This window comes from Syzygium oleosum, unplaced genomic scaffold (genome assembly GCF_021117445.2).
Source record: "Syzygium oleosum isolate NSW1041296 unplaced genomic scaffold, Sole_v2.1 Sole_v2.58, whole genome shotgun sequence".
Classification (NCBI taxonomy): domain Eukaryota; kingdom Viridiplantae; phylum Streptophyta; class Magnoliopsida; order Myrtales; family Myrtaceae; genus Syzygium; species Syzygium oleosum.
In genome coordinates, this window is record NW_026607542.1 from 464,805 (window position 1) to 489,948 (window position 25,144).

A 25,144-nucleotide genomic window follows, 5' to 3' on the forward strand; every position below is an offset into this window, starting at 1 on the left:
TCGGCCGCCGGCCACCTCCCGCCTCTGGCCACCCGACGCCGGTGGTCACCCACCATCGGCCGCCATCCTTCGCCACCGGCCGCCGTGCTCCATCGACCAACGCTGGCCACCCTCCGCCGCCAACCACCTCCCGCCACCGCCCCCCGCTGCCGTCACCGCCGCTCAATACCACCATGCTCCGTCGCTCAATGCCTCCCGCCACCGGCCGCCATCCTCTGCCGCCGCCGACCACCGTCTTCCGCCCCCCACCGCCACCCGCCGTCCTCCGCCGGTAGCCCAAAAGGGAGAAACTCGTCCATGGAATAGAAATGGATCATTCGCGCCCTAAACGCATTTCTATTCTTTTTCTATTCCAGGAATAGAAATTTTGTTTAGTTACTAAACGCTATTTTTTACTCAGAAACTGTTTCAAGAAATAGAAATAGAAAAAACTATTTCTGATCAGAAATTATTTCTGGGAATAGAAACGTTGCTATGCAGACCCCATATCTCCAAGAATCTTGGGCCTATGTTCTCGCGATGCCATGATCCCGTCTTCGGACATTGCTCCTTTAAAATTGCATTTTGATCCTTCATGTCCATCTATTATCACCTTCATTCTTACTCCACAATTTACTAGACTTCGTCGCTTCATTCACCTATGATTTCAAATTTGAAATTCCATGACTGCATCATGACGCCATCTAGGTATCTAGTCTTCTCTTGGTGTTTCAATTGGTAATCTATCGACCTTCTTGCACCGATATCTTTGTCGACTAACTCTGTTACAATAATCGTCAACCATACTCTGCCGTGTTTGGACAACTAATTAATGTTTATTGATGCACATCAATATCGATAACATTTCTTATGGTCATCAACAATGGCTCGCGTGTTCATAATAACATCTACTCTAGTTGCGTGTCTATCCATATCAACGACCTGGTTACTTTTTGGTGCAAACACCCCCCAAATCCCTTCGGAAGGGTTGGGAAATGCGAGCGTAAATGTGTCCTATATGCATCACGTGTGACCAAAGTAAATGCAAAACGACATGCAGAGGTCCTATATGTAACATAAATGACATTAATTAATGCAAGACGGCATTTTCTGAGTTCATTTACACGACATGGATCCCACACTAATGATATTGTTCACTACAAAAAAAAGTAGGTTTTAGCGATGAATTTGGCCACGAAAAAAATGGAAAAATTCGTCGCTAAACGAATTTGCGACAAAAAAAATTCCGTCGCCAATTTGGCATCACAAAATTTAGCGACAAAAAATTTCAATTTTCATCACTAAATTGCGATGAAATATATTCGTGGCAAAATTTGTCGCTAATTATTCGTCGCTAATTAGTCACGAACTATATTCGTGGCAAAATTTGTCGCTAATTATTCGTGGTAAAATTCATTGATAATTTTTCATGGCAAAATTCGTAGCTAATTAGTAACAAATTGTATTCGTAGCAAAATTCATCGCAAATTGTTCGTGGCAAAATTCATCGCTAATTATTCATGGCAAAATTCGTCGCTAATTTGCCACGGAATTTTTTTTTTTGTCAGTAATTTGCGACGAACTTATTTGTGGCAAAATTCGTCGCTAATTTGCCTTGAAAAATTTTTACTTTTGCCACGAACATTGTTCCGGAACAAATTTAGCGACGAAATTTTATTAACTCTTTAGCGACGAAGTCAACGACGAATGTAATTTAGGGACGATTTCGATTTACAATATAATTAACAGCAAAATTATTTTCTAGAATTTTTATTTAGCATTGATTAAGCACTTAATAACATCAAAATTTAGTGCTTAAATACATAATGATATGATGATGAAATACATAGTGCTCAAAATTTAGTGCTTAAAAATATTATAATGATATGAAAATGGAAATTTTAACTAGCAAGGACTGACAAAATCATTATCATCGTCAGCAATGTCATCATCATCATGTCGCTCATCATTGTGGCCATCACCTATTGGATTAGTCGGAGGCACAAGAGGAACCTCATCGTGATCAAGGTTAAGGTGTCGCAAGGTCTATTGCATTTGTTGTTTGACCACTCTTATTTCTTCATCCTTCTCTAAAAGTAAATGTTTCGGTTTGCTCAATTCTTGGGTCATTTGCTTCTCAAGTCGTGTCCTCCTTCAAACAGCCGCATTGGAGGATGAAGTCACAGCAGCCTGCGTTGTGTATACCCTTGACAAGGATCCCATCCCAAATATTTTTCCTCTTTTCATCCCACCCGATGCCTCCACCCATAATGCAATACTGTCAACTAATGGCTCAGACGCAGCAACACCATCACCACCACTACCATTAGCAGTACTCATTAAAAGTTCATCATATTTTTCCAACATTAACAATATAGATAAAAATAAAATAACTTCATATATATAACTACCATAAATATTAAAAGCATTCATGGTTTTCATTCTAGTTTCCATAAACTTACATACCTTCAAGTATAACCTTACATACATTAATAGCTTTTGCTCGATCACCAGTCCATGTCTTATCTTTTTGAAATGTGCGTTCAAATGTAGCTGTATATGTCGGTTCCGTCCCCAATTCATCTGCCTACAAAATATAAACATAAATGAGTAATTGAATTAAATTAACTTACAACATGTTTAACAGACTTTCCATTCTTTTTCTATGCTCCCCGATGTTGATAGAGCCCCCAGCATATGTGGCAGACCCTTCACAAGAACTAGAAGCACGATTCATCTTATTCTGTTCACTCATTTGCTTATTCTTTCAATTTCCCAAGTTCTCTTAATTTCTGTCCAATTGTCACCCGTAATAAAATCTGGCTTTACTTGACTTATCTTTGCTTTATTCATCACATTTCGTATGTGATCACCGACTTTCTTCTTAAAAATTCTTTTAACTTTATCCTCTTCCGTTTCATCGCACCTGAACTTCCGCTGCATCAATAGAAAAACAACTGAAAGTTATTATGAGGGTCACATATCCATTACCATGCACCAGACAATTCGGCAATGGATTTTCTAAAGTTCATATCCATTACTACTTGATGTGGGACTTCCCACTTCTGACAACTAAAGAGTTGTATAAGCATTTGCATTCCCTCTCTTGGCAAGCCGACTTTTCGGAATGAGTTCTTCCACCCTTTATATATATCCATTGACATGATATTAGAGCAACTCTTCGGATGCACACACACCTTCTCAAACCGATGAAGTTGCAACCAAAGGCATATTTACGAACTCTGGCGAAAATGCAGGAACATATTTAGAAGAAACAATATCTGTTACACAAGTGAGAATGTAAACATGCCAAAATAATGAAGCCATCTACATTCTAAGAACTTGGAGGCCTAAGTAGGGAGCAATTTAACAATAGCACCCAGACTACATTTCGTAACACAAGGTGGCACTCTCGTATATAACATGCCCCCAAGGAACAATCAACTCTTGTCTCTTCTTCCTGCTATTTTACTTTACATATGAAAACAATGGAAATATAGACATCAAATTAAAAAAGAAAAAGAAAAAGAAGCTATACTATTGCTATTGAAAGTCATTCGCAACAAATACACAGGAGTAACCAGCCAAGGTCTTTAATAGTCTCTCGAAAAACCATTCCTTATCATTAATTGTCCTAAATATACACACTTTGTTATAGGTTCATTTTAGAATTATTCGTGATTTTTAATAGTAAATAGGTTCATTTTTATCATAAAAGTGCAAAAACGTTATAAAACACGCACAAAAAGAGAAAAAAAACTTAGTCACTTAAAGCGAGGATAATTTAGAATCTTTGTTGAGTTAGCATATTTTCCCTTTGGGCTTCCATTAACCCCAAACTTGCAACCTTTTAGGATGGCTTTTGGACTATCCATCACGTTGTGACTAACTCAGTTTGGTCATGGCCAAAAAACTGCAAGAATATATTTAGGAGAAACTTCAAAGTACCAATAATGGCGAGATCGAATCCAGAAAATGGATATCGGTGAGACACTGGACACAATTCCAAACTTAAAAGTACTAATAAGAGGGTATGATCCGATCCCTAACACGGCCACTAGAAACACCTAGAAGAACAAAACTTACCTTGAACTCATTCCACCACAAATCATTTACTTCTTTTGGAGCGTTGCTGTAACTAATATACTGCTCCCTCCAAGAGTTATTGACTATTTTATTAAGTTGCCTCACAACATACTTAGCATTCATGAATCTGCAAACAGGTTAGAAAGAACAATATGGACAATGAAATAATGAAGCATACAGATAATTTGCAACATGGACAATTCAGTTGACATCCATATCTAAAACCCTAAATATTACATATACTTAAAAAAATGAAGTACTTACGAATCTCCATATGGGCATATTATGAATCGGCTATCTTCTTCACCTGTATTTCCCTCATCATTCGAGTGTTACACTGAAGAAGAAGGTGGAACTGAAGGAGATGGAACTGAAGGACATGGACCTAAAGTAGATTCAGTTCGCATGTGTCCAAGTTGTCCCCTAACATGTTCTTGAGGGTCGAAGGAAGGGCCAATGTGTCCATATTATCCATCAGCATGTAGTGGTTGAGGGAAACATGAAAGGGCAGGGGAAGAGGAAAGGGACGGGGACGGGGACGAGGAAGGGGAAGGGGCTGCTCTTCTTTGTGAAACTGCACCATGCATGTAACCTCCATGTTTATACTGACAAGTAGGAAGGTTAGACAAATATCTTAAAAAATATGAACATGTATTAGGGACACATAATGACGTACATCATGAAGCTTACCATTTTGTTTCAGAGAGCAAGAGATAAACTTGAGAAAACGAAATAAACTTGCTATCGCCTTTGATAAATAGCAAGTTGTCCGGAAATGTCTACGAGCTTCTTTAGCTTTTTTTGCCACAAATAACAGTTGTTACCTCTGCCTACAAAAACATTCAAAAAGCTAGTGAAGTGAAGAACTTTCTGGTGATTATTATCTAAGAAGAAAACAGGAGAATGAATGATGGAGAGCATATTACATGACATGATCAAACTAGGATATTTTCACACCTAGATATAAATAAAAGGGGAGCATATTTGGCAATCAAGAACTAGAACCCTCTGTTCCAAAATCTGTTAATGAATATTAGAAAGCAGTTCCATGTGAAACACAATGTGTATCATGTATCTTTCACACGATATTTAAACTGGACTAAAAATCTATGAAACACGATGTGTTTCTGCTCGAAAACCTATCTAAACAACTCCGAAACGCAAAAAAATGACGTCCATCATGGCATAGCCATATGTATTGATCAGCGGCCCGTTTCCACACAGCTGACCAAATTTCAGCCAATTCCGAGTTCGCCAATCTAAATGCATCAATTAGGTACTTGGCTTAAAATAGACCCAATTCGAAACCGAACAATCTAATATAAAAACAAACCCTATCTAATATAAAATCCAATCAGACCCAATCCATTCAACCCGAGATGAGTCGAATCCAATATAAAAACAGAAAGAAGCAGCAGACTCAATCTAATATAAAAGAAGCAGTAGCAAACAAACGTCCCACAGAATCCAAAACCGAAAAATCTCCACCCTACAGAATCCGAAATCGAACAGCAGACCCAATCCGAACAAAAAGAAGCAGCAGAAATCCAATATAAAAGAAGCAGCAGCAAAAGCCCCACAGAATCCGAAACCGAACAATCTCTGCCCTACAGAATCCGAAACCGAACAGCAGACCCAATCTAAACAAAAAGAAGCAGCAGAAATCCAATATAAAAGAAGCAGTAGCAAACAAACGTCCCACAGAATCCGAAACTGAACAATCCGAAACAGCGCTCACCCGAGACAAAAAGTGCAAAAAATTCACGCGAACGTACCTCCTCTAAAACTCTCGGACGACGGTCCGAGCGCTTGAGGTTCCTCTCGAACGACGGTTAGCACAATCTTCCCAGCGTCCACCGAAGGTGTTCCTCTCTCCAGGAAAAAATCGCGCTGAAGAACGCCAAATCCGAAGAAACACTCATCGGAGGAAGCCACCGAGAATCGAGAGAGAGAGAGAGAGAGAGAGAGAACCCTAATTTTTTTTGCTCTGTTTGAAGAATTGATCGATTGAGAGAGAGCCGAATCCTAATTGTACCCCCAAATCAAGACGACACCGTTTCACAAATTAGCGACGAACTATAAAAATAGTCACGGCAAATTAGCAACGAATTATCTTTCGGAGCTAATTTTCGTTCCAAATTAGCGACGGATATGAATTCGTCGCGAATTAGCGACGAACTATAAAAATAGTCGCGAATGTGCCGCAAAAAGTTTGTTTTCGCCGCAAATTAGCGACGGATTTGAATTCGTCACTAATTAGCGACGGAATTAGCTACGAATTGCTAATTTTGCGACGAAATTATGTTTATCGCCAATTAGCGACGAAATTAGCGACGACCTTTCATATTAACAATTCATCAAATAAATAATAATAATAACAATAATAATGATAATAATAATAATAATAACAACAATAATTATGACAACAACAATAACACATGTCGCAATAATGATAATTACACATAATTAATAAAAAATCTCAAAAATCATAATCTTCATCTTCACCTTCGTCTTCGTCTTCATCTTTATCTTCACCTTCGTTTTCGTCTTGATCTTGATCTTCACCTTCGTCTTCGTATTGATCTTCATCTTCATCCTCTGTCTCAAAATTAGATTTTGCAACACCTTTTAGATTTGATTTGCGAATTTCAGTTGGATCCACATCTATCATTGCTCCACATGGATCTCGTAAAGTTAGAATGTTATATTCCTCAGTTTCAACCGCATTACAAACTTCCTTTTGTTGATATGATGTATCATTCCGGTGTTCCTCGATTTTTTTTCGTGAAGTTTTACATACAGCCCACCAATCAGCTTTGTCACGTTTCAAACTAGGATATGATGCATAATATACTTGAATTGTTTGTTGTGCCAAGACAAATGGTTCATATTTCATATACCTTTTCTTGTGATTTATTTCAACCAAATTAAACTTCGTATACACCTTCATTCCTTTGATGGGGTCGAACCACATGCACTTAAATAACACAACCTGCATTAATGGTCCATGGTACTCTATCTCTATGATTTCATCCAACAAGCCATAAAAATCATCTTTTGAACTGCCACCATTGGATAACCGAACACACGCCACTATTCATTGTGGCTTTTCCCATTCCATATTCTTGAGTGTGAAATTATACCCGTTTATGAAATATGCTTACCAGCTTCGTACTCTTGACTTTGGACCCCATGACAGATGATATAGCAATCCTTACTCTTCAACTTGATCATGATTACTGCGAACCTAAGGTCACACTCGCAAAGTCAATAATATATATTTTAATAAATTATGTATAAAATATTAATAAATTGATTTTGGTCCATAAGCAACTTACATATGTTTTAAACCATGCTGCAAATTCTTTATCGCACAAATGGTCAAACTCATTTGATGGTAGTTCGTACATTGAAGTTTGAAAAATCCTGTTAACAAATACCATTTATATATTAGCAAATGTTTGACACACTATACATATATTTGCAAATGTACACTTACTTGAAGTATAGCTCCACTTCTGGATAGTTCAGTAAAATATATGTATGGGCTGCCTGCCATTTTTCGTCTGTTAAGTAACGAAACTTACATGCGCCACTTGGTCGACCAAGATAATTGAAAATAGAGAATGATTTGCAATTGGGATCAATGGGGCTGTCATCATTTCTTCCTGCTCTCCGCCTCTTGCACTGCACATGCGGCTCAAAATAGTATGATGCAAATATTGTCACTTCTTCCATAATATATGCATAACAAATTGAAGCTTTAACACGTGCATTATTCTTCACTTTTTTCTTCAAATGATATAGGAACCTAGTTGCAATAGAAAGAAGTTTATCAAAACATAATATATAATAAAGTAATTTGGAATTTATTAAAAAAAAATTTACCTCTCAAATGGATACATCCATCGAAGTTGGACGGGACCTGCAACTTTGGCCTCATAAGACAAGTGAACTAAGAGATACTCCATTGAATCAAAAAACGATGGTGGAAATATCTTTTCTAAGTTGCAAAGAATAATTGAAATATTTTTCTCTAGTTTCTCTATGTGTGATGCTTTTAACACTATTGAGCAAATATCATGAAGGAAATTACTTAACTCTGTAATGGCGCCCCATGCAAAGTTTGGTAGAAGTTCCTTGAAAGCTATTGGAATTAGTCTTTCCATAAATATGTGACAATCATGACTCTTCAAACCTGTCAACTTACATTCATTCAAATCAACACATCTCCCGAGGTTCGAAGCATATCCATCAGGAAACAGCACAGATTTCAACCATTGACAAACAACCCATCTCTATTCCTTGTCCAATGTATAAACTGCTTTTGGTTTTAGTCCCCTGCTGCTTGCATCCACATCTAGTGTTGGCCGATCATAAATATCTCTCATATCTTTTCTTGCATTCGAGTTATCTTTTATTTTTCTAGTAACATCCATCACAGTATTTATGACATTGTCAAAAACATTCTTTTATATATGCATGACATCAAGATTATGATGAATAAGATGGGCATTCTAATATGGTAGATCCCAAAATATATTGTGTTTAGTCCACTTATATGTACTTCAGTACGCAATAATTGTGCCATGAAGGTTTTCAACAACAGTTAGAAAGTCATGCACTCACTCGTAAATTTGATCACCGGTCAACCTCAATGGTAAAGGTGTTCTTTCAATCCTATTCTTGATGAACTCTTTCTTATTCCTTCTGAATGTATGACTTATCAGCAAAAATTATCTATGACAGTCAAAATAGCTGGCCTTCTTATCATGTTTTAATCTGAATGACTTTGATCTCTCCAAACATATCGGACATCCTAAGATCCCAGCTGTACTCCATCCAGATAACATTTCATAAGCTGGAAAGTCATTTATCATCCAAAGAAGAGCAGCCTTCGTTACAAATGTTTGATCAGCACAAACATCATATGTAAGGACACTTTCATCTTATGGTCGTTGTAACTCTTCAATCAATGGTTACATATAAACATCTATCAACTTTTTTGGATTTTGCGGGCCAATCACGATCAATGTCAAAAACATATAAGGTGTCTTCATGCACATACCAAGTAAAAGATTGTACGGAGTTAAGATAATTGGCTAACATGAATAACTTTTTCCTGATTTCCCAAATGGGGCAAATCCATCAGCACATAGACCTAACCTGATATTTCGAGGCTCTATCGCAAACTCAAGGTATGTTCTATCAAAATGTTTCCATGCTTCTGCATCTAAAGGATGACACATTAGACCCTCTTCCGTTTCATGATTTGCATGCCAAGTCATGTGTTCAGCAGTGGCTTGAGACACATAAAGCCTTTGCAATCTAGGGATTAAGGGCGGATAAAACATTTTCTTGCATGGTCTACGCTTCTGATTATGACCCTGCTTCCTGTTAATCTTATACCTAGGTTGGCTACAGAATTTGCAAGATTCTGTATTTTCATCATCTCTCCAATATAACATACAACCCCTACTACATACATCAATCCTTACAACTGGAAGACCTAAGTTATCCACTAGTTTCTTCATGTCGTAAAAATCACTTGGCATGATGTTATCACGAGGCATTGTTTCCTGCATTACTTCAACAAAAGAGTTGAAGCAATTCTCAGACACATTATGCTCTGCCTTGATATTTAACAGTCTTGCTGTCACTAATAACTTAGTATGATTGTCACAACCTGCCCATAAAGGTTCATCTACTGCTTTCAACACTTCTCAGAACTGATTAGATGGAAAAGTTCCATTACACACATTCTCATCAAAACCTGTTATTCCTATCTCTTCCAATTGTGATGCATGACTAGTGCCCACTTGTTCAAGTGTAGAAGTAAAACTAGTACTTGCATGGATCGATTCTGAAATAAAATTCTGACCACCTGTATCAATCACCATCCTCTGGTATAGGTTCAATTGATTATAATAGCTACATTCTTCCCTAACTAAAAATTGGTCACTTCTTCGATATCTTTCATCAGATATAAATGGTTCACCAAGGCAAGTCCAATTATAGTAGTTTGGAGTAAACTCAAATCTACAAAAATGTTCTCTAACTTTATCACACAAACGAAATTTATCATTACTGTACTTTTTACACTGACACCTTAACTTATTTCCATCCATGAACTCAAATTTACTACTATCAAAGTCCAAAAATAGTTCCAACCCAGTACGAAACCCATCAATCAATCCTTGACGTCCAGGTAAGTTCTTATTATACATCCAAGCCCTGTCTCTTTGCATTGTGTCCGTATAAAAATTAAAAAATTTCATAAAATATTAAAAATATCATATCTATTGTTCTACTGTTTAATATTCTTAATTAAAACCATAAAATTCTAAAAATTAAAATTGTGTTTTTGACGAAACAATTACTTTGAAATTGAAAAAAAAAATAAAAAATTACCATATCAAGAAGACTTACTCAAGTATTTGACTAAAATCTTTGTAGTATAATGTGGTCAATTTGATGAGAATTGTAACGTTCACTTGGATTGCGAGACCTTCAAATGGACACGTACCTAAAAAAAAGAAAAATTACTTAATAATTTTTTTAAATTTTTTTTTTCTTTTTCTTTTTTTTTCCCTATATTCTTCACCGAACCGGCGACTGGCTGAGGCCGGCAAGTTCGACCAGCCTGGCTAGGCCGAGCGGCCTCACCATGGCCGCCGCTCGACCTTGCCGTTACCCAAATGTGGACGACGGCGAGGTCGAGCGGCCTCACCATGGTCGCCGCTCGACCTTGTCGTCACCCAAATCTGTGGGTGACGGCAAGGTCGAGCGGCCACGCCATTGCCGCTCGACGTCGCCATCGCCACAGATCTGGGCGACGGCGAGCGGCGGCCATGGCGAAGCCTGGGCAAGGTCCAGCGGCCTCACCAGCCTCAGCCTCTTGCCGGTCGCCGGACCGGCCACCGGGGGGAAGAAGATAGGAAAAAAATAATAAAAAAATAATAAAAAAATTCGAAATTAGTGACGAATAGTTTTGCGACGAACCATCTTCGTCGCCAATTAGTCATGAAATTAGCCACGACACTTACCAGCGGAAAAGCTTTACCGAGACTGATTTGCGCACGCGCGGAGAGGTTTTTCGAGAGAAATGAAAGAGGGAGAGGGAGGGAGAACAGCGAGGGGGGATACAATTACCGACGAATTTAGCGAGAGAGAAAGAGAAATTTGGGGTGAGGGTAGGTAGATTACAATTACCGACGAATTTAGCGACGAATAAACTACGTCGCTAATTTAGCAATGAATATCGTTTGTCGCTAATTAGTAACGTCCAAATACAAAATGTGGCAAATATCATCGCTAATTAGCGATGAATACGCTTTTGTCGCGAATTAGCGACGAACCTATTATATTAAAATTCAGCAAATGAAAAATTTAGCGACGAATTTTGCAACGAAAGTGCCACAACAGTTATTTTTCGTCACAAATTAGGGACGAATTATTTTTTGTCGCACATTCCGTTGCAAATTAGCGACGAATTTTTTTTTCCGTCACAAATTAGTGACGAATATACTTTTCATGGCAAATTCCGTCGCAAATTAGCGACGAATTTACTTTTCGTCGCAAATTCTGTTGCTAATTTGCGACGAAAAAATATTAGTCGCAAATTCCTTCGCTAATTAGCGACGAATTTTCTTTTCGTCACAAATTCCGTTGCTAATTAGCGACGAACTTTTTTTTCGTCGCATATTAGCAACAAAATTTTTTTCGTCGCAAATTAGCGACGAGTTTAGTTTTCATCGCAAATTCCGTCAGAAATTAGCAACGAAAAATTTTTCCTCGCTAATTTTCCATGGCTAAATCCTTGTTTTTTTTGTAGTGGTTCAAAGCAAGGATGCAAACTTTCTACATAATGGTGTCGGTCTTATCAAAAGCATGCGTGTGTCCTCAATTCAGGGGTGACAACCATCAAGCTCGCCAGATTATAGGTCCATCTGGACAGGATCCGCACGGTAGATGGTATATAAGGTTTCGTTTATTTGAGGGATATCTGTGATACAAAGCACTTCAGTATAGCCTCAAATACACCTTATCACTTCAACTTTTAATCCAGAGGAATAACAACACTTAATATCACTTGGACCTAATTCAGCAGAATGACAGGTTATAAATCACGAAAATTTGTAACCTTAAATTCAGTGGGAAAACGACTAAGTAGAATATCCACATAATTAAAACGAATCAATCAGCATAACAACTATTTTTTTAATTTTTATAAGCAAAATTTTATTATTCATCCAAAAGAGAGATTTTGGAGTCTACCTGGTCCTCAAATTGCATTCTTGGAGCTCCATCAACTCCACGACTACCTTGCAAAAACATAGATCAAAGTGAGGGATTAATACCATTAAAAATTCCTAACTAGTTTCTCACGACATATTTATCCAAAATTAATATTCGTCTTACAAAAAATATCAAAAAATTAGTACCCATGACACATATACCCCAAAATAATTTTCATTTTACAAAAAAGAATCCCAAATCAGTACCATGAAACATTACCCCAAACCTACTCTCCATTAGCAATCTGGGATTTGATGTGAAGGGTAGATTTGGGTCAGAAGTACCGGTTTGAGATTTTTCGAGAGGTGAAATTTGATGTGGAGTAAATGTGCCATAAAGTACCAAGTTAGGATTTTTTTTTTTTGGAAGATGAAAATTCAATTTAGTGTGAATATATGCCGAGAGTAATGATTTAAGATTTTTAATAGCGTTAACTGAGTAGCAAGAAAGGGGAGAGCTGCCTCCCAAATATAGCACAAGTAAAATGGACTTACCTTGAGGAAAATGACCATTTGGCCTTCCTATTTATAAGGAAAAATTTGACGCAAAAGAAAACCTTTTATAAGGTGGGTGGACCTTGCACAGGGTTGAGGGGCCTAGCACAATGCCACAAAAAGGGTTGCACAAGGCCAAAAGGTGTTGGAAAAACATTTCTATGGAATTTTGATGGTTCCAAATACTGTCCTTGGTTTGACGGAAAAAAAAAATAATGTCCTTGGTACTAATACCTACTGTGATAAGTGTAGATGATGTGATAATCTTGCAAATGTAAATGTTTCCTGAGATATAAGAGAAGATGAGAAACTAGATATTGACAATTCAGAGAACAAGTGCCAATATGACAAGTAGTCATGGTGGCTTGCAAGTGCCAAACCTCAATCTAGTGTTCTTGAAGGTCTTTGGAGATTGATAAAGTTGAAAGAATCATTGGTTCTGCAATCGCGCGTCATTTCGTAAAATACTGTTAGTGAAAATCGTCAACCGACTTGCCGATAATTTGCGCGTTCTGATGATGAGTTTCAGATCGTGCTAATGACGAGTCGTAAGTGATGATGGCGAAGTATTCATCTAAATATGACCGTTCATAGTACAAAAATTGAGCCGTTACTAGTGTGGAATCCGTAGCAGGAAAACTGAAAAAGAAATCGGAAAAGCAACTACCAGGTTCCTACATCAAACCAAGTATCAGTGACGGGACAGCTGCAGCAAACTCTATTTCAGGAAACTAGTATATGTCAGAGGAAACAATTGTATAGGCAATCTCGATTCTAGCAAGGGTTTCCACCTACTCTCAAAGGGCTACCTTAATCTTCTTCAGAGTCTTCAACGGACTGATTGAAGGTTTCTATATAAAGAGGATATGTGAAGCTAGGAAGAGATTAATCAAAAGAAATACTAAGAATACAGTAATTACACTTCATTGTTCGAAATCATAAATCTTCTTTGTTTAAAGTTCTTGTACTGCATTGTAATAGCAAATGGTCAAGTGTGCAAATGCAAGAGCAGTCGTTGTATCCTGTTAGTGTGATCTATCATCTAAGAGGAATAACACTTGTCAACTGTAACTTACATTGCTGATTACTAGTGGAATCCAGTATGTGTTAAGGTTGTTATCTGGAAAGTGAATATAGGCTTTGGGATAAACCCAAACCACTATAAATCGTTGTATGCTTTGCTTCTTTAGTTCATTATCTGTATCATCTATTCACTATTATCCTTTGCATTTCGGTTTACTCGTTGTTGCTTTTAACATAGTACGCAAAAGTCTTCTATAACCTTCTTTTAACCTATTCATCCCCTTTTAAGTTGTATTGTTAGCCCCAACGAAAAGGATTTGCACAAGGTAACAGGCCTACTGGCAAGTAATTATAGGTTGGCCGAATTTGGCCACTCATATCTTTTCTGTCCAACGTCTTATTGACCCGATAAATTATCCAATCTCCATCTATTGGTGTTGATTTCTAGAGAGTGAAAAGAAAGCACATTTTTAAGTTCTCACACACATGAATTATCATCTTCATAATGTCGAACGTCATGTGATAAAGGTATGCTTCAGTGGCCAATGTGGGGATCCTTACAAACATAAACATGACTTGTCTAACCCAATATGCATTGACATATATAATTTCTCGTATAATTCTTCTTCTTATTCCATTCTGTTTTATTGTTTTTGAAGGATTATATGTTGTCCTAACTAGTCATTTCAGACTGTCTTATCTAGCTCGGTGGGTTTTCATTGTTTCAACTTTATTAAAAGCAAAAAATACATACTAAATTTCCAGTCAAAATTTAAAATATTATTTAAATTTTTTAATGGTTATGAAAAATTATATGTATATCAGTGTGTCAATATTTACATATTTTATTATTTTTTTTTTAAAATTCGAATTTTAAAAATTCGAAGTGCCGGAAAACCTTGATTTAACTAAAAATAAAGAGTAAAGGTTCATACACGTCTTCCACTGATTGGTTTCTAGAAGTATTTTTTTGGACAAGTGGAATATATTCATATTAAGACTCCATTTATTTCATAGAAAATGAATGATTTGGAATATATTTTATTTAAAATGATCGCTTGTATCACTTGCAATAATTAGTCAATATAAAATATTTTCATTATTAATAACAAATTATATTTAAACATTTTTATGGACGATTAAAATATTTTTCGTTCATTCATTTTGTAAGCGATATAAGTAATCATTTTTTAGGAAAATATTTTTCAAATCATTCATTTTTCGCGAAACAAGCAGAGCCTAATTCTTTCCTTCCTTTCGTTGTAAGTTACAAGAGGCTTGCACAATGCCACAAAAAGGCTGGCACATGGCCGAAAAGGTGTTGCCCAAGTGAACAGGCCCCCGATAGCAAGGTATTATAGGCATTACTGGACCTCATAATCAGGATCTTCGTAAGCTCGGACCCGCCACCATGTTGCAATATCTTGGCCCAACTTGACCGCTCATATCTTTCCTATCCAACGTCCTATTGACCCGACAAATTATCCAGTCTCCATCTATTCGCGTTGCTTTCTAGAGAGTGATAAGAAAGCACATTGTTGGTTCTTATGCCAAGCTGTCACACATCTTTACAATTTCCCTGTTGGAGTATCCCCTTCTTGTGCAAGCAAAGAATAAGAAGCCAGCAATTATCCGTCTCTGATGATATTATTCTTATTCAAATTCCTTTTGCATCTCATCATGTCCAACGTCATGTGATGACGAGATAAGTATGTTTCGGTGGCCAATGTGAGGCTCCTTACAAACGTAAACATGACTTGTCTAACCCAAGATGCATTAACATGTATAATTTCTCGTATACTTCTTCTTATTTTCCACTCTGTTTCATTGTTTTTGAAGGATTATATATTGTCCTAACTAGTCAATTCAAATTGTCTTATCTAGCTCGGTGGTTTTTATTTGGGCATACGAACACTTAAAGTACCAAAAGTTTTGTACGGCACTTGCTTTGGTGCCAAACTTTTCAGTCAAATAACTATAGTGTCACTTTTTTTTTTATAAAAAAATCAATTAAGTGCCAACTCCGATTTAAAATTACCTGAAATCCAACATTGCAATATTTTTTTAATTCTCCGACTGACGAGGCTAGCCGGCGTGCCCGGTCAGCATATATACACCTAACGACGTCATCTATATGTTTTGCCCTAAATATAAACCCTAAATCAAACCATCGAGCATTTCCCAAATTCGAAGACCCAATTCTCAAATTCGTGGACCGACTTCACTCCGGAAAATCAACAAACACATGGTGATCAGTTCAAATGAAGGATATAGATGCAATGTCAAAGCACCAATTCAGATCCAGAATATCATAGTCACATCAGAGTATGTTTAGATTAAAGAATAAACAAGACTTGTCTAACCCAGTATGCATTAACATATATAATTTCTTGTGTAATCTTCTTCTTAATCCAATCTGTTTCATTGTTTTTTGAAGGATTATATATTGTCCTAACTAGTCATTTCGGATTGACTTATCTAACTCAGTGGGTTTTTCTTTGTCTCAACTTGAATAAAAGCTAAAAAAAAATTAAATTTTCCGTCAAAATTATATGTTTATCTATGTGTCAACATTGGCATATTTTGTCCTTACCAAAAAAAAAACATTGGCATATTTTGCTCATTTTTTTTAATTTTTCGAATTTTAAAAATTTCAAAGTGCCTGAAAACTTTGATTTTAATAAAAATAAAAAGTAAAGGTTCAGACACATCTTCTACCGATTGGTTTCTAGTCTAAAAGTATTCTTTTGGACCGGTGGAATATATTCATATTAACTCTTTCCTGCCTTTCCTTGCAAGTTACAAGATAACTTTGCCAAGAGAATCATTTGACTTGACTCGCTCATAATTCGTTAAGAATCCAAAATATCAGTCGAGATATTTACCAAAAGAAACGAGAGGTACTAGAAAAGATAATTTTCATTTTTCATACTATGAAAAGTCGCACTCCGATCCATTGATAAGCCTTTCTAGGTGGATTTAGAAAAAAATTACCATAACAGTCCTAAACCTATTGCAATTATGCCAATTCAGTCCATCCGGCCAATTTTGACCAACCGGAGCTGATGTGGCATTTTTTAATATTTTTTTCAAAATTGCTATTAATTTTTTTATCCTTTTCTTTTCTTTTTCCTCTTTTTTTCTTTTCCTTCATCTTAAACCTCTAGCCGGTCAACAGAACCGGCAACCGACCAAAGGTGGGAGCCAGCGAGTTGCACTGGCGAGAACAACATCACCCAGCCACTAGCCTCGCTAACGAAAGTCTGGCAAGGCTGGCCTCGCCATCGCTGTCACGCGCAAGGACGACCCTCGCTATGGCTGGGCGAGGCTCGAACTTGCCAAATCTAGCGGCCACAACCAGCCACTAGCATCGACCACCAGATATGGCGAGCTTGAGCTTTGCCATGGCTCCACCTCGCGAGCAACGACGAGGGTTGAACTTGTTAGCAGCAGTGGCCAAGCTTGGGCATCATTGTTGCTTGCGAGGACGAGCCTTGCCATGACTGGGCGAGGCTCGAGCTCGCCAGATCTGGCAGCCGACGCTAGTGATTGGGCACGGCCACCAAATCTGGCAAGTTCGAGCATTACCTAGCCATGGCGAGGCTCAAACTAGCGTGCGACGACGATGGCCAGGTTGGCCTCGCCAGTGTCTGGGTGAGGTCATTCTTGCCAGGGGTGGCCGAGGCTAACCTCGTCGGCCCCTGCCTCTGGTCGGTCGCCAGAACCAGCGACTGGCTAGAGGTTGAAGATGAAGGAAAGACCAAAAAAAAAAGGGAAAGAAAAGAATTAAAAAAGGGGAAAAAGACAAGAAAAGAATTAAAAAAATTAATAAAAAAATTAGGAAATTTTTGTTAAAATATATATATATTTAAAAACGCCATGTTAGCGTTGACTGGACGACCAGCGCCAATCGGCCAAAATTGTCCGGATGTACTAAATTGATACAAATGCAAAAGGTTTAAAACTGAATTGGCATAATTCCAATAGGTTTATGACTGTTTTGATAATTTTCCCAGTGGATTTAATTTGACGGGAGCACTATAATTGTCACTAAAATATTAAACTAAAGTATCTAAGGCTGCGTGCCTACTATCTATTAACATGCAACAGATAGTATGCTAAATCTACAGTCCAATCTAAAATCTATCTACACGTGAGTGTACGAGAGAATAGCGTGATCGGGTTCCCATGAGAATCACTCCTCTCCCCTTCGCGCCTATAAATATGGATGGTGTCCTAACATTCTTTGCCAAGCCCAAACCTTAAAATCTTATAAGAACTTCATCTCTATAGAGAGCTTTTTCACAAGCTCATCTTGAATGCCAATGGCCCCTCCAGCAAATCTCGCTGACATAGGACGGGAAGGCTTTGATCTCCTCGAGAAGACCTATGGCCACAAAAGAAGGCCCGCCGTTGCTCCTCCACCCCCGCTGCCGCAGCAGAAGGCCCAACCCTGCATTTACCGTCGGACCGAAGTGCCTCTGATCACCGAGAGGCTTCCTGAATATGTTGTTTCCCATCAGTCGCAGCAGCATCAACAGCCAGGCTATCCGTCTTTCAACAGGAGTGAAGTCCCCCTTCATCACCATTATTACAGTAATCATCACCGCAATCCTTACCCGCCTGCGGAGGATGATGCCTATGGCGATGCCATGGACAGCAACAAAGCAGCCGTCTTGTATAGGGGGATGAAGATCATTGAGTATCGTCGGGTTTGATTAGATTTTTCTTGCCTTTTTAGCTATTATGTTGTAGTAATATGTTGCTCGGTGTGAAGAACAACACATGAAGCTGTCTCAAGTATGTAGTTTGGTTATGAATAGAGTCTGTGAAGTCATGCGGTTGAGTAGAGTCTGTCAAGTCATGAGGTTGTAATTAGCTTTGTGTTATGCTTTTATCGTGACTCTTTCGTGGGTTTCTTGCGTGATTGTGGAAGAGTTGCTCGATCAACGCATGCTATGGGTTATGTGCTCATAACCATCTTTAAAGAAGATAGGGTTAATTGCTTTGGCAATGCACACTGGCCCCCAAACTTTAAAAAGTCACAAATTACCTTCCTGAACTTTGGCACCACTGTTACAAAAACCCCTAAATTTGAAAAGTCAAAGATTACTCCCTCAAATTTTGTATTTTGTTGCAGCCGATAGCTTATGTCTGCATAACTGAAGTGTGCTGGAAAATGGAGTTAATGAAGTTATCAAAAAAGAAAAAGAAGAAGAAGAAGAAGAAGAAGAAAAGGATGCATGGCTAATGAAGTTCATTGTTCATTCTCTGGTAAAACATGGCGGTTTTGCAGACGGAAAAACTAATGACTGCATAAAAAGTCAAAGTTGAGGAGGTTAATCCATAACTTTTCAAAACTTATGCGTTATTATGCAATGGTGCCGAAGTTGAGAGCAATAATCTGAAATTTCTAATATTTGTATGCTATTGTGCATCAATACAAAAGTTGGGAAATTTTGAGCAATGAAGCCAACAAAGCACGTGAGGATGTATGTCAGTCGAGAGCCTTAAACAACAGTTGTCGATGCATAATGATGAGCTATCAGCAACGATTGACATAGCAATGAGCAAACAATAGAAAGCCATCTCAGCTCTTTGGAAGCACAAGAAGCATGGGGATATAGTGACCAATTCGAGATGAAGCAGTTGGGAAACATTAGAATAATCGGAAGGGATTTGCTTAAAAAGCATAGAAGCACTACTACAAAATAGAGCAGTCAGATTCGAAGAGGAACGAACGTGCATGTTGGAGGGAACAGTTACCATTTGATCATGGGACATGTCATGACTTGGAAGACAAGATCATGGAACGGCAAGATCGTGAGACAGTTACCAATGAGCAATTACTAACATTCATTCAAGAACCATGGAATAGCTAGTGCAAAAAAATAGTTGCTCAGAAATGGTATTAGAAGCTAGATTTTCCGAGCTAAGAGACGCAGAAGAAACCCCCGAAAACCACCTAAAAGAAGTTACCATTAGATCATTATAAATACCACCAGTTGTCTACTAGAAGCCACCCCGCATAAATCAAATAAATTTACTCTCTTTATCTTTACTTTCCTACATTGCATTTTACTTTTCCTAGCAGTAGCTTTCTTATTCACGTTGTTGATTAAACTCCAGCGTAGTGTCATTACGTTACCAAGCTTTGTTATTGATTAAATTCCAGTATAGTTTGTTAATATTTGTTTTGTTCGGAACAATTGTACTTTCCAAACCTTGTTGTCAATTAAAATTCCAGCACGGTTCGTGTTTTGTATAGTCCTGTTTGGAGTAAAACCATTGATTTCTATACTCGCCTAGATATTTCATGTACGGAGTTAGTGCAAAACCCTAGTTTCCTTTAATTAAAAGCCGATAAACAATTTTTTATGAAAGCTGAAACACCTTTCGGTGAAACAGACACATCATCTTCTTATTTGGGCGGCAAAAATGAGTTCATCTTTTTGGGCACTCTTGTCATGCGGCCCTCTATGGTCCATTGAGAAATCGATCACCTATTGCAACTCAATCTTATCATGTCCATTTTATCGTAACTCCTATACAAAATATCTTGACACATAAAAGAAATGATTAATACCATGAAAAACTCAAAAATTGATATATTTATGACAAATTTACCCTAAACTAATTTTTTAACCACCGAAAACCCCAAACCAGTACATCTGTGACAAAATTACTCTACACTAATTTTTTAACCACTAAAAACCCCAAACTGGTACATTTGTGATAAATTTACCCTCTATTAAATTGGATTAATATCACAAAAAATCGTAAACTAGTTTACCTATGACAAACGGATGGTAAAACCCTAAACAAGTACACCCGTCAACTTTCACGTGTCATGAAACTCAGAAATTTGACAGTAAAATTTAACGGAAACTAACAGATGGTAAAATTGTCACAGGTGTACCAATTTGGGGTTTTTAGTGGTCAACAAATTAGTTTGGGGTAAATTTGTCACAAATATACCAATTTGAGATTTTTCATTGTGTTAAGCCTAAAAAAAATTAATTGATGTCGGATTGACCGGTGTGAATAACAACTCTCATCTTGATCCAACGATGATCACAACTCTTGAGGATCTAATTCTGCGGAATCTATAGAACTCCCCACTCTTGTCATTGCCAAAAGGTGCTCATCATCCCCACGTAAAATTCTTTGGCCACTCTCGTCACTGCCAAGAAAGATATATAGGTAAAAAAAAAACAAGAATTTATTTAATTCTTTAATCCATTCTCCTTTTTACTTGCTTTAGCTGTCGGCAAATAATTAGGGTTGTCCATGCAACATAGTTTGTGCTAATTCTGGTCAAAAAAACTTCCTGTCGGACAGGGAGTTTCAAGGATCAGCAGCAGCCAATTTTAGAGGCGCCAAATCATCACCACTCCAAACATAAATAAAGAAAACACCAAACACAACGAATCCATTGCCTAAATTAGCTCAAAACTGCGAGGATTTACAGACAGATTTAACAGCTATTGAATCAGTTGGCAACAAAATTTCAACTATATCCTAATCAGAAGACAAAGATTGCTTCTTCCCTCTATCTATTGCTCCCAGGTACAAAGGGGGCGTTCTTCCTCAAATTTAAACACAACTCCGACAAAGGAAAAACGAAGAACCCCCCAAACCACAAGATCTTTCGTTTCTTGTTTAATTTCTTGAGAGAGCGGCAATGATGGCCATTTCAGGAAGAGCGGCTTTAATCCTTTGTCTAGCTGTGGTAATTAGGTCTTGCGAAGCCCGTGGCGGGGTCAACCCATTGGTGCATCGAGCTCATGGAGCTAGCCATGGCATTGTCGACCCGAGTGAGAAGATCTTTGATGTTGTGCAATTTGGAGCCAAGCCAGATGGACGACATGAAAATTCATTGGTGAAGCTCTTCCTCTTACCCAAATGACAGATAGATAATTTAATTTCCTTCTTGCTCCTTTTATTATCAACCGTTCTAGATCTTTTGTTTATTTCCTATAAAGTTGAACTATTCACTGATAGGATAAGGATCCTGAGAAAAAGAAAGATTTAATGTTGGTGAAGCATCTAGGAAAGGTGAATTAGCGTTTGCATGTTTGAGAGATTCTTCAATTCCATTTTGATGTGTTGGATAATGACGAATAATAATTTACTTTATTCAGTTATAAATGCCATAAAAAAGCATCTGAACCTAATCAAAGCTGTACCACATCGTTCCTCATTATTCCAAATCTGTGCAGCAATGATTTGATATTCCTGCTTGCATTATTGGATGCAGGAATCACTTCAACCCTCTCCAACTTTTGTTTTTTGACACGGAATTCGGTTGTGAAAGCCGTTCGTCTTTAGCTCCAAAAGGCTAGAGGCAACGTGGCATATGCTATGTTTGGATAGACTGCATTTACAAGCACTTTAAAAAACAGTGAACAGATGTTCGGAACAAGATTTGTGTTTGCTGTTGTGATTACGATTCATCAATTGACCTCGTTGTTTTGGGGGGTGGGCAGCAATTCCAGAGGACGTGGACAGCGGTATGCCAGTGGCCAGGGAAGGCGAGGATGGTGATCCCACTGGGAAGATTCTTAGTGGGCCCGCTCGTTTTCACAGGCCCATGCAGAAACCGAGAGCCCATAGTTGTGCAGATCAAGGGGACGTTGCTGTCCGCATCACCAGACCAATTGGACGACTTTCCCATGGATGTCGACAATTGGGTTCAATTCTATGACATCAATGGGCTTATTGTGATTGGAGGAGGCACTCTTGATGGCCAGGGTGCTGCTTTCTGGTCGCACAGTCTTGGTGGCCAAGGTCCAGGCCTCCCAGTTGTAAGTGTTCCCAAATTCTAGCAAAGAAAAGAGAATGAAGAACAAAGCAGGAAGGATAGATAATGCCCAATTTCTTAATGGCCTTGCCGTTTTTCCTCTCTTCTTGTAGAATTTGATGTTCCAGAAAGTCACGAACGCGATCGTTCGCAAGCTCTCCTCGGTCAACCCCAAAGGGTTTCATATCGGAGTCGTCCAGTGCAACAACATTAGATTATACAACCTTCGCATTGTCGCGCCCGGAAACAGCCCGAACACCGACGGGATCCATATTAGCAGATCCAACCTGGTGAAGATAGCAAGAACCCAGATCGCCACCGGCGACGATTGCATCGGCATGATTCAAGGTTCTACCAACATTAGCATAAAAAAAGTAACATGTGGCCCGGGCCATGGTATAAGGTACCCAACCTGACTATCCCTCGAGTACGTAAGTTCGGTTCAAGTTCTTGAATTGACAGGAAAAAACTGTTGCGCGTCAAACAAAAGTAAGAATCTCTTGATTAAGAGAAATCTGTTGACCGCAAAGCGGTTCCTGAGTTAGATGATTGCTTGAATTAGATGATTTTTGTGTCTTTCTTAAGGGCTGATGAAAAAGTTTATGTATGCGTTTTTTGAACAGCATTGGCAGCCTTGGCAAGTACGAGAATGAGGCAGATGTTAGAGGGGTCATTGTGAAGAATGTCACGATTTCAAACACAGAAAATGGAGTCAGAATCAAGACAATGCGAGGTCCAAAGGCAATAGCAACCCAAGCTTCAAGCATAATTTTTCAGGACATTATTATGCACAATGTGAAGAATCCTATCATTATAGACCAAGAGTACAATGCTCATGGCAAGAAACAGGTACTAATGATTCGGAGTTCTCGAAGTCGAGCTGGTAATAATAACCTACAATATCAATACCTGAGTTTTTGCAATCACATGGCTAGTGCCTAAATCAACAAGTCGGTCGAAATTCTATTCCTTTAAACTTTCCTACCCTGCTTGTTTACTCAGATATCAGAAAATTTGACATTATCGATAATATCGCTGTTTTCTTCTTCTTTTGAATTGTGTAGGTCAATCCATCGATAGTTAAGATCAGTGATGTTCACTTCATCAACATCAGGGGGACAGCAACATCACCAGTTGCGGTTCAGGTGGTATGCAGCAAAAAAGTGCCCTGTCAAAACATCCAATTCTACAACATTAACTTGGACTACGTGGGAAGACCGGTGAAAGCTTTGCCTCCTATTTGCACTTCCACATGTAGTAATGCATATGGACTGTCCTATGGAGGCATCCAAAAGCCCCCAGCTTGCCATTAGGGTTATATTTGGATTATCTCGATTTGAACCCCCATTCGTTTAATCTGTATAGATGGAGAAGGAGGAAGGTGGCATTTTCTTGTGGGGTAAAGGGAAACTTTGGATCTTTGGGAGGATTGGTTGTGTAGAGATTCGAACTGCTATGATTCATGCAATGCCTTGAGAGAGATGTGACGAAAAAGAATGATTGCTGTGCTTCTCAGCAATTTAGTTCTCTACTGTGCATAAACCAACATGTCTTCTATTCAGATGAACATTGAACTATAATCAAAACATGTGGTTAAGATAATATTTGTTAAAACTCATGTTTAACATGAAGACCAATTGACCTCCCAAGGGCTGGCTCAATGTTATGTTCCAGCCCTTGGTGGGTACGCAGTAGACTTACAACAAGCTTTGACAATTTGGAGGAACAAGAATTGCCGCTAATGGAAGATTCGCAGTTCTATCAGAGGGCCGTATGATATTTTTGTCGGCGATGATAATGTCGTTGCTGGGAATGGCTTCTTGTAAATTGTTGTTGATGGATCTTAGCAGCAAGTTCTTAAATAATATTTGTTGCAAACACTGTTGGCAGCAAAGAAAAGTATGTTGCTGCGTAAAAGACTAATATTGGCAGACCAAAGATGCTGCCGAAAAAAAATTACTCGATAGCCAAAAAAAAAAAATTGTTGCCACAAACATAAATAGTATATTAATGGATGTTTTTTGCAATTTTTTAATAATGTCGGTAAGATATTATTTTGCTTGGAGAATGTTTTTTGATTTTTTTTGTGGAGCAAATATTCTTGTCCAGCAATTTACAATTGAATGATAAATGTGTGAAATTTGTTGCCCCGTCCTCATTTAACTAGCATTGTTATTTCTACATTTATATTTAGTTGTAGATAAAACCAGAAAGCGTAAAGTAGAGAAGAGAAAAATAATAAATTGCCAAAAAATGTGTGACATTTACAAATAAAATAGAAAATGCTCCTTGGCTCCAAAAAAAAAACTTAAATGGCTAGAAACTATGTCAAATAGGAAAAAGCTACGATATATTATGGGATGATTTTTCAAGACCACTCTGGATTTGTCACCGATGTATAATAGTCCCCGAATTTTGAGGGTTTAGAGATTATCCCCTTGAAATTTAGTTTTTATTATAG

At 38.1% G+C, this 25,144-nt stretch overlaps 1 protein-coding gene and 1 long non-coding RNA gene across 3 annotated transcripts; one reads left to right on the plus strand and one right to left on the minus strand.

The window, feature by feature from the left end:
- Positions 1-1,746: 1,746 nt before the first annotated feature.
- On the minus strand, positions 1,747-5,862 carry LOC130137002 (uncharacterized). 2 transcript variants are annotated; one of them, XR_008815686.1, is made up of 3 exons: positions 4,330-5,246; positions 3,991-4,192; positions 1,747-3,051 (listed from the first exon to the last, which is right to left on the minus strand). It is a non-coding gene; the product is annotated as an uncharacterized LOC130137002 (long non-coding RNA). The 2 variants fall into 2 exon arrangements; XR_008815685.1 differs by having other exon boundaries at positions 3,991-5,862.
- Positions 5,863-21,395: 15,533 nt separating this feature from the next.
- Positions 21,396-24,163, plus strand: LOC115690257 (exopolygalacturonase-like). Its single transcript, XM_030616554.2, has 5 exons — positions 21,396-21,762; positions 22,370-22,687; positions 22,797-23,086; positions 23,307-23,532; positions 23,748-24,163. Exons 1-5 carry the CDS (start codon positions 21,565-21,567, stop codon positions 23,994-23,996), a joined length of 1,281 nt encoding a protein of 426 aa, XP_030472414.2. The 5' UTR covers positions 21,396-21,564; the 3' UTR covers positions 23,997-24,163.
- The last annotated feature ends 981 nt before the right edge of the window (positions 24,164-25,144 follow it).